The 12,551-nt window shown below is 40.2% G+C and overlaps 2 protein-coding genes across 3 annotated transcripts in view; one reads left to right on the top strand and one right to left on the bottom strand.

The window, feature by feature from the left end:
• TARBP1 (TAR (HIV-1) RNA binding protein 1) overlaps positions 1-9,153 on the top strand; it is a 125,860-nt gene extending 116,707 nt beyond the window's left edge. The window contains exons 28-30 of the mRNA XM_030556916.1: positions 1,561-1,685; positions 5,812-5,948; positions 8,068-9,153. Coding sequence (XP_030412776.1) covers positions 1,561-1,685; positions 5,812-5,948; positions 8,068-8,233 — 428 coding nt within the window. The 3' untranslated portion in view covers positions 8,234-9,153. The remainder of the gene's footprint in view (positions 1-1,560; positions 1,686-5,811; positions 5,949-8,067) is intronic.
• A 35-nt stretch (positions 9,154-9,188) lies between these two features.
• LOC115648791 (cytochrome c oxidase assembly factor 6 homolog) lies at positions 9,189-11,858 on the bottom strand. Of its 2 annotated transcripts, none has more exons than XM_030556917.1 (3): positions 11,786-11,858; positions 10,669-10,820; positions 9,189-9,846 (listed from the first exon to the last, which is right to left on the bottom strand). In XM_030556917.1, the coding sequence occupies exons 2-3, from the start codon at positions 10,810-10,812 to the stop codon at positions 9,751-9,753; spliced, it is 240 nt and encodes a 79-aa protein (XP_030412777.1). In that variant the 5' UTR covers positions 10,813-10,820; positions 11,786-11,858; the 3' UTR covers positions 9,189-9,750. The 2 variants fall into 2 exon arrangements, with proteins under 2 accessions (XP_030412777.1, XP_030412778.1); XM_030556918.1 differs by lacking the exon at positions 11,786-11,858 and adding an exon at positions 11,528-11,770.
• Positions 11,859-12,551: the final 693 nt, after the last annotated feature.

The following is a 12,551-nucleotide window of genomic DNA, read 5'->3' as shown; positions in this document are numbered from 1 at the left end:
TATGACCAGGACTGGAAGTGTCTAGACCTTTTTGGCAGGAAAGCATACTCCTCGGCCATCCTCCAGTTCCACGTTGCAAACTATCAAGTCTTATTGGCAAAATATGACTATCAGAACTATGCAAAACTCAGGTTTGTTTTTATTGAGCAGCTCCCCAATTCTCATAAGGAGCAATTTAAAGTCATAGTCACTGAAGGCCAACTGGTGGCTAAGACATCTCTCGAGTCTACACTTGATGCATCTGACACAGTTTCATGTTCAATCTCTACTGCCATTGTGATGAGATGGGCCTCATGGCTTCATCTGTCTGACTTCCCAAAGGAGGTCCAATGGACTGTGGAGGACCTTCCTTTTGAAGGGACAAAGCTATTAACCAAGAAGACCAACGCCTCCCTTCACAATTTAAAAGATCCCAGGGCCACTCTTCAAACCCTCAGGATCTATACACCTGGGTACAAAAGACAATGTAGTCCTCAGCCACCAATCAAGCCCCACTCATCACAATATTCATCTCAATATTCAGCACAGAGATCATATGTACCCCAGATGAAGCAGCTCAGGTTACCCAGATGGAAGATGTCAGGATCACAGCCCACTTCCTCTCAACCCTCCACTTCAAAGCAACAATTTTAACGAATGGTTGAGGTCCCCATAGAACATTCTCCTTATTGTTATCTCACGCTGGAAAACCCCACCCATTCCTTCAGAAACCATCTCACCTCATTCCGCAGCACCTGGGAATGGATAATCTCCAACAAATAGGTGCTGGAGATTAGCTGTGATGGGATACTTCATCCATTTCCCCTCCCTTCCCCCTACCAAACACCCTTCCCTGTCCTCCTTCAGAGACCCTTCTCACAAGAGCCTACTATGTCAAGAGAAACCATCTCCTCAGCGTAGGAGCCAGAGAGCCAGTGCACACAATTCTAAGAGGCAGAGGCTTCTACTCTTGTTACTTCCAGTTACCAAAGGAAAAAGAGGGTTGGAGACCCATACTGGAACTCAGAGCACTCATAGACCTGCCTTTTCTGCAATTATTATTAATAATTCTACCATTTCCATCTAGTAATGAACCAATACCATTGAGAGGATTCTGTTTATTCCTAATATAGTTACAAAACTCCTTATTGTTCTTTACTCTGCTGGTCAGAGATTTCTCCTTGTGTCATTTGTGTGTATGTAACCCAAAAGTCATACATATATGCCGTCCCACTGCACTGTAACATCATTGAAAGTAAATACTGCAGAATATTTTATAGGACATGGTGGTAAAGGTGGGGTTGGTTTGTTTTTTATTTATTTATTTATTTCAAACATACTGATAGCTTATAGAATGCATTTTCCTTTTTCTGCTGACATTTTGAGAGTCATGATTTGGAACATACATGAAAAGCACTTGGACATAACCCTGTTGACTAAAACTAGAGGACTAGAGAGACAAATGTTTATATTGCTGGAGATCGTTTTTTTCAGATTGTCTTCTCTTTTTCTTGTGCCTTAATACCTTAGTTTTGTTGTTTAAAGTAATCTCTGTATTTTAAATCTTGTGTTTATTTGTAGGTTTGTGTCGTACAAGTGAAATATTTGGGGCATCTGCTTTAGTTGTTGGCAGTCTTCATTATATAAATGATAAGCAATTTCAACATCTCAGTGTTTCTGCGGAACAGTGGCTTCCTCTTGTTGAGGTGGGTGGAAAAAGTATTTTAGCTGCTTACTTAAAAGGAGCACTGTACATATAAATTCATTCAAACTGATGCCCTCTAAGTCAGTGATCCCCAACCTTTCCGTGTGGCGGGTGCCGGACAACCAGCCACTAAAATGCCACCGAGAAGCAGCGTCATCGAGAAGCATTGCTGCTGAAATGCCACCGAGAAGCAGCGGCATTTCGTCGGCGACACTTCTTTGCGTTGCTGCTTCTCGGCAGCTGCTTGTTCGGCGGCCGTGCTCCTTGGTGGTGGGGCACTCCCTTGGCAGTAGGCGGGCACCCATAAATGCCCCGGTGGGCACCGCGTTGGGGACCACTGCTCTAAGTCAAGGGTCTCACTTTTTTTCCCTCTCCTGAAAATTAACTGCTTTACCCATTTTGCACAAGTACCTACTTCTCTGTTTTATGCTAGTATCAAGGTATTTTTACATTAGCCTGCTGCTTTTGAAAACCCTTGTAGCAGTTTTTAAAAGGTTGGTATGTTGATTATTTTTTGAGTTAGTGAAACTGATTGTATTAGTTGCCTCTTGTTTTGTAACATACTCTGACTCTAGTGTTTTACAGCTGATGGTTGTACATTCACATTTAAAATTCTTTTGTAAAACTTAAGTGATTAATTTAAATGTTATTAATCTCATCTTGTTTAGCCCATTTCTTTTAGTGACGATGAGAATAATTAATCACACGGTTTGCCTGAAACTAATTTACAAGGTAGATTTCAGAGCCTTTTCTATAATTTATCAAAATCAGGGCATCTTGCTTCAGACTGTAGGTCTAACACTCAGCACTATATGCAAGTCTGTGGTTGTAAAGTCTTTTATATAGATATTAGAGCTGTCAATCACATTTGGCTCAAACAATTATCTCAGAAAAATTAATCACAATTAAAAAAATTAATCGCAGTTTGAAAGGACTGTTAAACAATAGAATACCAATTGAAATGTATTAAATATTTTGGATGTTTTTCTACATTTTCATATATATTGTATTCTGTGTTGTAATTGAAATCAAAGTGTATATTTTTTATTTCAGATATTTGCATTGTAAAAATGATAAACAAAAGAAATTGTATTTTTCAGTTCACTTCATACAAGTACTGTAGTGCAATCTTTTTCTTTGTCGTGAAAGTGCAACTTACAAATGTAGATTTTTTTTTTTTTGTTACATAACTGCACTCAAACAAAACATTGTAAAACTTCAGAGCCTACAAGTTCACTCAGTCCTACTTCTTGTTCAGCCAATTGCTAAGACAAACAAGTTTGTTTACATTTACAGGAGAAAATGCTGCCCGCTTCTTGTTTACAATGTCACCTGAAAGTGAGAACAGGTGTTTGCATCAGGACTGCTCAGCGGGGAGGGGAGAAAGTGGGGCAATTTGCTTCGGGCCCTGCAAGCCACTCCAGGTTTTTGGCACCACTGTGGTGGCGGGCGCTGCCAGGTAAGTACAAGCGGTGAGGGGAAAAAAAAAAAGCCGCGATCAGTGGCACTTAGGCTGCTCTACTGCCGCCGCTTCATTCTTTGACAGCGGGGCCTTCCCTCTGAGAGGGACCTGCCGCCAAACACCCGGCCCTGCCCCAGGCCCCCAGAATCCTCTGGGCAGCCCTAGTTTGCATGGCACTTTTGTAGTGGCATTGCAAGGTATTTACATGCCAGATATGCTAAACATATGTATGCCCCTTCATGCTTTGGCCACCATTCCAGAAAACTTCCTTCCATGATGATGCTTGTTTAAAAAAAAAAAGTCAATTAAATTAGTGACTAAACTCCTTGGGGGAGAATTGTATGTCCCTTGCTCTGTTTTACCTGCATTCTGCCATATATTTCATGTTATAGCAGGCTTGGACAATGACCCAGCATATGTTGTTCATTTTAAGAACACTTTCACTGCAGATTTGACAAAATGCAAAGAAAGTACCCAATGTGAGATTTCTAAAGATACAGCATTCGACCCAAGGTTTAAGAATCTGAACAGCCTTCCAAAATCTGATCAGGATGGGGTCTGGAGCATGCTTTCAGAGGTCTTAAAAGAGCAACACTCCGATGCGGAAACTACAGAACCCGAACCACCAAAAAAGAAAATCAGTCTTCTGTTGGTGGCATCTCACTCAGATAATGAAAATGAACATGTCAATCTGCACTGCTTTGGCTTGTTATCAGGCAGAACCCGTCATCAGCATGGACGCCTGCCCCCTGGAATGGTGGCTGAAGCATGAAGGGACATATGAATCTTTAGTGCATCTGGCACATAAATATCGTGCAATGTCGGCTACAACCGTGCCATGTCAGGTGACATTGTAAACAAGAAGCAGGCAGCATTATCTCCAGTAAATGTAAACAAACTTGTCTATCTGAGCGATTGGCTGAACAAGAAGTAGGACTGGAGATTTGCAGACTCTACAATTTTACATTATATTTTTTGAATGCAGTTTCTTTGTACATAATTCTACATGTGTAAGTTCAACTTCCATGATAAAGAGATTGCATTACAGTACTTGTATTAAGTGAATTGAAAAACTTATTTTGGGGTTTGTTTTTTTTACAGTGCAAATACTTGAAATCAAAAATAAATATAAAGTGAGCACAGTACGCTTTGTATTCTGTGTTGTAATTGAAATCAGTATATTTGAAAATGTAAAAAACATCCAAAATATTTAAATAAATGGTATTCTATTATTGTTTAACAGTGCAATTAATCATGATTAATTGAGATTCATTTTTTTAATCACTTGACAGCCCTAATAGAGAGATCCATTTTCAAAGTCAGCTTTGTATATTTTCATAGTACTGAGTCTACTTACAATTAATCTCTGGAAAATTTTATTTCTGATGTCAGAGTATAATTCTCTGTATTTTCAGTTTTGTCAATCCTTTAAAATCGCTCTGTTTTCAGAATAAATTACAAAGCCATACAGTACTTTGCTTCAATTACATAACAGACCTGCATTTAAACAACATTTTCTACACCCAGCCTATATAGAACATTATAGTAGTGATACATTTTACACTGCTTGTGAGACTTGGCTTCTGATATGTATCTGACAAATTGAGATTATAAAGAGAGAAAGAAGGGAAAAAAAGAAATATTGGATTCCAAGGTCCCAGTCAGAGATACCACACAAGCGTACGCAGTAGAAAGCAAGCCCATATACACATCAGCTAAACACCAGAGTTCCAGAAAAGGATTCTAGGGTAAATACTAAATTTCCCATTTCGTTATATGCAAAAAGGATTTTTTCATATATAGACAAGTTCATGAGGAAATAAATCTAAAGCTTTATATTTTGTTTGGTTTTGCTCTTCAAAATCATTAGGTTAGCACAGTTCTCAGGATATTTATTTAGCTGTCTGTCAAGATTAGAAAGAAGTATTTTCTATCAGTAGAACAGCATTATTTTTGCAGTGGCCTCTGCATATGCCCAATTATGAGATGCATTTCTCTACCCCCTAGTACTGCTAAACGTTGGGAACCATCTAAAAAAGAAATATCCATTGTAGCATGCCTCTTTGCAACTAGGCTGACCAGATAGCACGTGTGAAAAGATTTATTTGAGCATAAGCTTTTGTGGGTTTTTTACCCACAAAAGCTTATGCCCAAATAAATGTTCGTCTTTAAGGTGCCACCAGACTCCTTGTTTCTGTGGATACAGACTAAAACTGCTACCTGTCTGATACTCGGTCCATGCAATTTCAAGACACTGTTCTTTCGTAGAGGTTTCCAGATCACATTCCTGTTTTGGCAGAGCTGTCCTGCAGTCATTCTTTATGTGGGACTCCTTGTATCAGTCTGTAAGCAAACAGACTGCTCGTTTTTGTTAGGCACTTGATCGGCAGTAACACTCCCATATGATATAATCATGTATGGATCCAGTAAAACTTTTGATCTGTGTTATACAAATATCTGTGAAGCCCAGAGCCCTAGTGTATTTCTGTATACTACCAATTACCAGTCTGAAAAAAAATCTTAAAATTAGTTTAAATCTTTTTTTCTTCTGTAGAATTTTCTATTCTCAACTTTAGACATGTGTAAAAGTTTTTTGTGGTAATATACAAATATTTAAATATTTTGTATATAAAAATATATTTTCCCCCCTATTCTTAACATGCAGGTGAAACCATCTCAGCTTGTTAATTATTTACAGCAGAAGAAAACTGAAGGCTACACTATCATAGGTGTGGAGCAAACTGCTAAAAGTTCTGACTTGACTGAATATTGCTTTCCAGAGAAATCCTTGTTGTTGCTGGGGTAAGTTACAAACAACCTGTATGTGTAGTTTCCATACTGTGGTCCATCAAGCCACCCTTCCTCCTGAGCAGCAGTTCAATGATTTGAAAATCAAGCAATGTTGGTGGAAGGAAAGAAGAGAGATGGTATATAACAGTATTTCTCGTTACTTGGTATAAAAGGTTTAAAATATAAAACCCCATGGAGCAAATATCTTTGTCTTTAAAGAGGGCTTTATAACTGTTGTCTCAGTGGCTCACCTCAAAGCATGACACCATGGCACTATTCCTTGGCTACGGCTTCTGGATGGAACTTTAGAGCCCAATAATACTAATTCATTTGCTCAGTCAAAGGAATCACTGCAGAGTAAAGAGTGCCGTCATCTCTCATGAGCTGAATACAGTGTTAATGTAGAGCTTCAGAGACGTTGCCTTGCAATGAGCTAAAGTTAAACTCAGTAATAAATCTCTCACGTGACAGTATAGTAATAAATGCTCTGACTCTCTTTTGTAATGTGACAGCCTCTCTTTCACTCACCCTCCTTTTCCACACCTTTGTTTTCCAGTTATATTGCACATTTTAGTTTACCCATTTTATCTTCAGCATAGCTATGTGGTGTTATTTTCAGTGACCTCATTCAGAAGGGGGTACAGTCTGCATAAGCAGTGCTTACTGAGGTGCTGTCACTAGAAGTAGCAGACCTGGATACCTATGGACCAGTGTGGGAATATTTAAGAGTGTCACAAGTATTTAGTGATTGGATATCCCCTAGCTGGCCTATCCCTGGAAACAGAAATTTCAGAATCAGACTTTCTATTTCTGCATAAAAGTAAAGAAATTGATCCCTTGCTTTTTTTGCTTTCATTTCTGCACTAATGGGGAATTAGTAATATAATCAGTAATTGTTATATGTGAAGTATCCCTTCTATTGAGTGTGCTATTGTAATTCAGCATCTTCCATTTCTGAGGGATTTAAGTTTTTCTGACAAACTAATAGCATTGGCTAAGGATACAGGAAGAGATTAGTGCAACCTTTGCTTCAGTTCTGTTAAACTTCAGTCTTGATCTGCAACATTTGTGCTATATCAGCAGGGATCCTCGTTTTCTGTTGTTAAAAAAACCAAAATGAAGGGCTGAACTTTAGTTTTCCCTAACCACACTATCTGTATATAGGTATCAGGTGGACGCCGTCTTTAATGATATATTTACATTTGCAAGCAAATTAAAAGCTTACCATGAACGTGAAATTTGTCCTTGCCAAACTCAGTGACTTGATCTTTAGGGGGGTGATTTTTAAAGTTTTTGGCATCTTTTCATAACTTTAATTACAGCTGGAGGCTGAAGTGAAATTTGAGATGCATTAAAACACAAACTCCTGTAGGCCACTGAGTAACCTCTATATGCCAGAAGCAGTTTATTGGAGTATGTTTAGCTATGTAAATTTAAAGCACATTCAAAAACCAACCACAAGAGCAGGGAGGTTGCGCACATTGAATAAGGGATACTGGTACTCTCAAAATTTAGTTAAAATAAAAATATATTAACTATTTTCACAAAATGTAAAAACTAAAGATTCTCTGTAAAAATGCAAATTCCGTATTTTCCTAATCCGAAAAGATTAATCTAGGATCCTTGTACATCAGTCTCATGTTTGAGATGTGGAAAATATCTATTAGGATAAGACCGTTTTATATTTTGGTTAAGTCACAACCAAAATGAACCAATCTGAGTTTTTCTTAAAGCAAAAAGATAGTGGACTAAACTACTACACTGTCTAGTTTCCATTGTCTTCAGTGTTTCTGTAACATTTGCTTCTAAAGCAAGACACTAGTTTTAGTATTTTGTAAGTTTCCAATTACAATGCTATGGAATTTTTAGGGTTTACTTTTTTTTGTGCTCATCAGTTACATGTATGAAGAAGTAAGCATCAGCTGCATGGATAAGAAACTTTTATCCCATTATGAGTGGAGCTGGCAACAACTAGTGGTGTTTGCTACTGTAGCTAATTTGTGTTTTTCTGTTGTGGGACACATGGGTTTCTCCAGACAGGTGCATACTGGAGACAGCATGAAGTGATATTTCTTCTATTCCTTCTTTTCTGGATAAAAGATTTAAATCTTTTTAATTTCCTCCTTATTAGAAATGAACATGAGGGAATCCCTGCAAACCTGATTCAGCATCTGGATGTTTGTGTGGAAATTCCTCAGCAGGGTATCATTCGATCACTGAATGTTCATGTAAGTGGAGCACTGCTGATTTGGGAGTATACAAGGCAACAACTGATCAAGCAAAAACAACTGAAATAACTTCAAGAGTCTTGTGCCTTATTTGTAATGCAGCTGGATGGCTTTTTATGGTGCTGTAAAATGTTTTTAAACACATGAAATAATTACAGACTCAGGGTGAGTGACAGTTTTTAAATTTTGCATGTTATATAATGGTATTATGTACTACAAAATTTGTTTTTAAATGCCTTAACGTATTATCTGATTGCATACAACTGTTTTATTTGGAATAAATCTTGTTTGTATAGTGCTTACATATGTGTGGGTCTCTTATTGCAGTGGAAGCAACCAGAGTTAACAGACTCTTATCCCCTCGAACACACAACTCACTGACATTTAACTGTTTCAGACAGTGTATTTCAAAATGTAGGGTTTTTACTATAGCAGTCATTCTGGTCACAACAGCTGTAGCTGAGGTTAAAAGGGACTTACATCATCAGGAAATGAGGAAGTGGTTTAGGAGTATGGGATAAATCATGTCTATAAGTATGTTAGTGAACATTTTAAAAACACAGGTTTTAAACACCTAAATAATGTTTGCTGATCCCAGTAAACTCTATGCTTGGTAATTTATCAGGGTGAATTGTTCAGGTGTAGGGCCCTGTCTTAATACACAATGTTTTCTTAATCCTTTTCCGCTGACAATTTGGAAAATGCTGTTATTAAAGCAGCTGCTATTTTGCCTAAGGACTACCTCACAAACCTTTACTGGAGCAAATCCATTGTGAATAATACAGGAGTTGGTTATATCACTGCCAACGAATTATACAAACAGGGACTTGATCCTGCTAGTGAAGGCAGGGGGCTGGATTCAATGACCTTTCAAGGTCCCATCCAGCTCTGAGATACGTATATCTCCATATTAAAAAAAAAAAAAAGACATACTAATGATTGAGAAATTGTTCACCTACAAATCTCAGCTATAATTGTGCAGATGTTTATAAAAAACACATAAATGAAGACCAACTACAGAAGAGATGCAGTTATTAATACCTCTTGATCTTTATCTAAAATCTTGCCATACAGCAACAGCTGAAATTACTTTGATTCACAAAAACTTTTCAACGAATTAGCATAGAGTGTACCTGCTCACTTACACTGACACATTATCCTCAGAGAAGATAGATAGATGCAGGAGCTTTTTAGAAAAGTTAGTTCACGTGCATAGAAAAAATTGTCAAGTTTGAAAACAGTTCAATATTCTCCCTAAAATATAAATTTATAATTAGTGCATTAATTTCTGGGAAACACTGCTTTTCATCCTAGTTACACGATAAATAATTCAGGTATAGGAAAAATTTTATATACCATATTTCTTTGATACACACAGTCACTGTCTTTTTCTTTTAATTACTGTTCTCGCATAAAAGCGAGACATTGCAACAAGGAAAGCAGCATGAATTTCTAGCAATACAGTACAGGTTACCAGTTAGGTTTAACTCAAGGAGTTCTTGTCCTATTTCAGTACTTCTCTTCCATAAGATTACTCTTCCGTAAGATTATTTTCATTGATTGTGTTTCAATAAATTGATGCGTGGCTATGACTTTTCAGTAGCTCCAGGAGGCTGATATTCTGCTGCTTGAAGCTGTTCTTTGTATTTTAAAAAGTCTCTTCTTTTGTCAAAGTATTTTACCTGTTTTAAAGAGAGATCACTTTATGTATATCAAAGCAAACAGGGGTAGTATGGGACTCCAACATGAAAAGTTCTTATTCACACATCAGCTAACAGGATTGCGGAAAGAACGGTCTTTGATCATTATTTAAATATACACACTTGACCAAGTTGATACTGAAAAGTTGTGTATGTTAATGGTTTAGAATGTGAACTCAGTCATTGAAGCAGAAAAAATGGGATGTAGCACATAGTTACAGTGGTCTCAAGGTGCCATGCAATTGCAAGCCCTGCCACTATTACATGAGTGTTCTCCCCTTGAGATCAGTGTTTTCACTTATGCAATATTATCCATTAATTTCCCTGTTTATAGGAGTTGACAGGACATTTCCCAAATACCTTGCCAATGGTACAGCAACACAACTTAGAGTGAAATCTACTTCACCAATTATCTGATTAGGCAGTCTTCTGGATTTAATACACGCACTTTTGTTTTTTCAGTACACCACTCCATGAAACAAATACCCCATCTTTAAGAGGATCTACAATAGTAATGCTTTGCTCACTGTGCAGCAGAAGTTAACTATTTGTTGGGCATTGCTTATGTGTTTATGCCAGTGTACAAATATTCTGGATAGTTACATAACTGGAAAGATTAAAGGGAAGCAGTGTCTGTTAAATGAAAAAACAGAAAATATTACTGTAAGGTATTGCATTATGAATAATGCAGATTGCAGCATTACTTGAATGCTTATGAACTAATTTATTTGCAGAAGAAATTCATTTTTGATACACAACTGTCAGGTTGCATCTTATGACTGGTGAAAAGCTATTAGCACTCACCCATTGCTGTGGACACCTAGATTCAAAAGAACATCTAAGCTTCTGACACCTAGATGCATCTTCCATATTTTCATCTAAGCATTTCCAGTATTCATCCCTGGCTCCCCAGCAAGCCTTCCTTTCCTCCATTGATGGTGCTGACATTTTTATTACTGGCAAAATAAAATAAATTTGTAAATGTCCTCTTTAAACATTGATCTGCCTATTGCCTCAAGTTTATTCACACACAAATATTGCACTGGTTAGTGAAAAAGATCCAGGTTTGAGCACTGGCCTGCTACATCCAGGGTTGTGAGTTCAATCCTTGAGGGGGCTAGTTGGGAATTGGTCCTGCTTTGAGCAGGGGGTTAGACTAGATAATCTCCTGAGGTCCCTTCCAACCCTAATAATCTCTGATTCATGAGTGAGGCTCTCTGATTCAACTGGCAAGATGTGAGACTTTATTTGTAATGGCTTCAATAACCTCGAGTGTGTCACGTGATATCGCGCCACAGTAAACTGTGGAGAACTAAATCAAATGAATCATATTGCTGACAGGCAGCTGCTGTACGTCTGAGAAGCTTAACCCTACAAGACGTTATTGTCACCAACATTTAATTTTCGAAAGAGGGCAGGTGCTTCACATCAGCCTTCCACTTACAGGAGCCAGAAAGGGTCCGCACGTTAACAAAATACCAACGCCAGTTACAAATCTGGGTATATGCTCCCTTCAGAAGAGCAACAGGCAACGCTCAACTACACTTGAAATCAGTGCAGGGAGATGACAACGCTGCCCTAAGGCTCCCCCTTTCCTGGCCCCCGTTACAGTTTAATAACTTCAGATTCCTGCTATATCCCCAGGCCCCAAACAGATACAAACTCTGGTCGGGTGGTGAAAACTAAGCGCCTGCGCGGCGAAACCTCCACTCCCGCGAGGGGGGCTGAAGGCGGCTCCCCCCCCGGAGAGCAGCAGGGAGCCCCCAGGTGCCGCGGGCAGGGTCCTGCCGGATGTACTCGGGGCTCGGAGCGTCTCCCCGCCCCACAGGGTGGCTTGGGCCGCGGCACGCCCGAAGGCCGGTCCCGTCTGCTCCGGAAGGCAGGATCCTGGCGTCTGTCCCCAGGCACCTGCCCCACTCACCCGCCGCGCCCCTCCGGCAGCCGAACAGCGGAGGCTTTGACCTCAGACCGGATACAGCTCTAGAAGGCCGGAAGTGACGAAGGCAAAGACAACACATAGGAGGGGCCGAGATGTCTTGTGCGCATGGGCACTACGGGGGGGCTGCCATTTTCTCGTTGCTAGGAGACGCTCCCGGGCCTAGTAGTGCCACAGCTTCCTGCTCCTCTCGCTCCGGGGCCGCAGCGTTAGGCAGGGGATGCTGCAGTCCCACGCGGGCGCCCCGAGGCTGCTGGGTCCGGGGCGCGGCTGGAGCGGGACCTGTCTGGCCCAGGCACTAATATCCTGGTTCTGAGGCGAGGGGGCGGCGCCCGAGCAAAGTTGGCTCTGCGGGCTCCCAAGCTCCCATCTGTGCCCCCGCGTGCTCAGGCCGGGGGCTGGGAGTCAGGCAAAGCCCCACTGGCGCACAGCCGAGTCCCGCCCCGGGCTGCAGCCCCAGCAGAGGGGCGAGGCGCTTGGTCTGTGAGGGGAGGTTGTACCCCACGGGCTGAAGTGTGAATCCTGAACGTGGCTTTGTTACTCGTGATGGACTCCTCTCACCAGCTGCTCAGTTGGCACCACTTATACACCATGTAACAGCTGATCCTGCCAGTGCTGAGCCAGGCAAATGTCGCAGCTTCCTGGGCCGAGGCTGATCTTTGGTCTTTCACAGGCAGGGTGACCAGATGTCCCGATTTATAGGAGAAGTCCTGATTTTGGGGTCTTTTTCTTATATAGGCACCTGTTACCC

This window comes from Gopherus evgoodei, chromosome 3 (genome assembly GCF_007399415.2).
Source record: "Gopherus evgoodei ecotype Sinaloan lineage chromosome 3, rGopEvg1_v1.p, whole genome shotgun sequence".
NCBI classification, from domain to species: domain Eukaryota; kingdom Metazoa; phylum Chordata; order Testudines; family Testudinidae; genus Gopherus; species Gopherus evgoodei.
This window is presented reverse-complemented; position numbering and strand designations above follow the sequence as displayed.

Bases quoted from the DNA above. Each gene is read 5' to 3' on its own strand.
- LOC115648791 (XM_030556917.1), bottom strand. From the start codon at position 10,812: ATGTCAGCACCATCAATGGAGGAAAGGAAGGCTTGCTGGGGAGCCAGG. The intron at 9,847-10,668 runs GTGAGTGCTAAT...TCTTTAAAACAG, and splicing joins CTAGGTGTCCACAGCAATGG to GTAAAATACTTTGACAAAAG.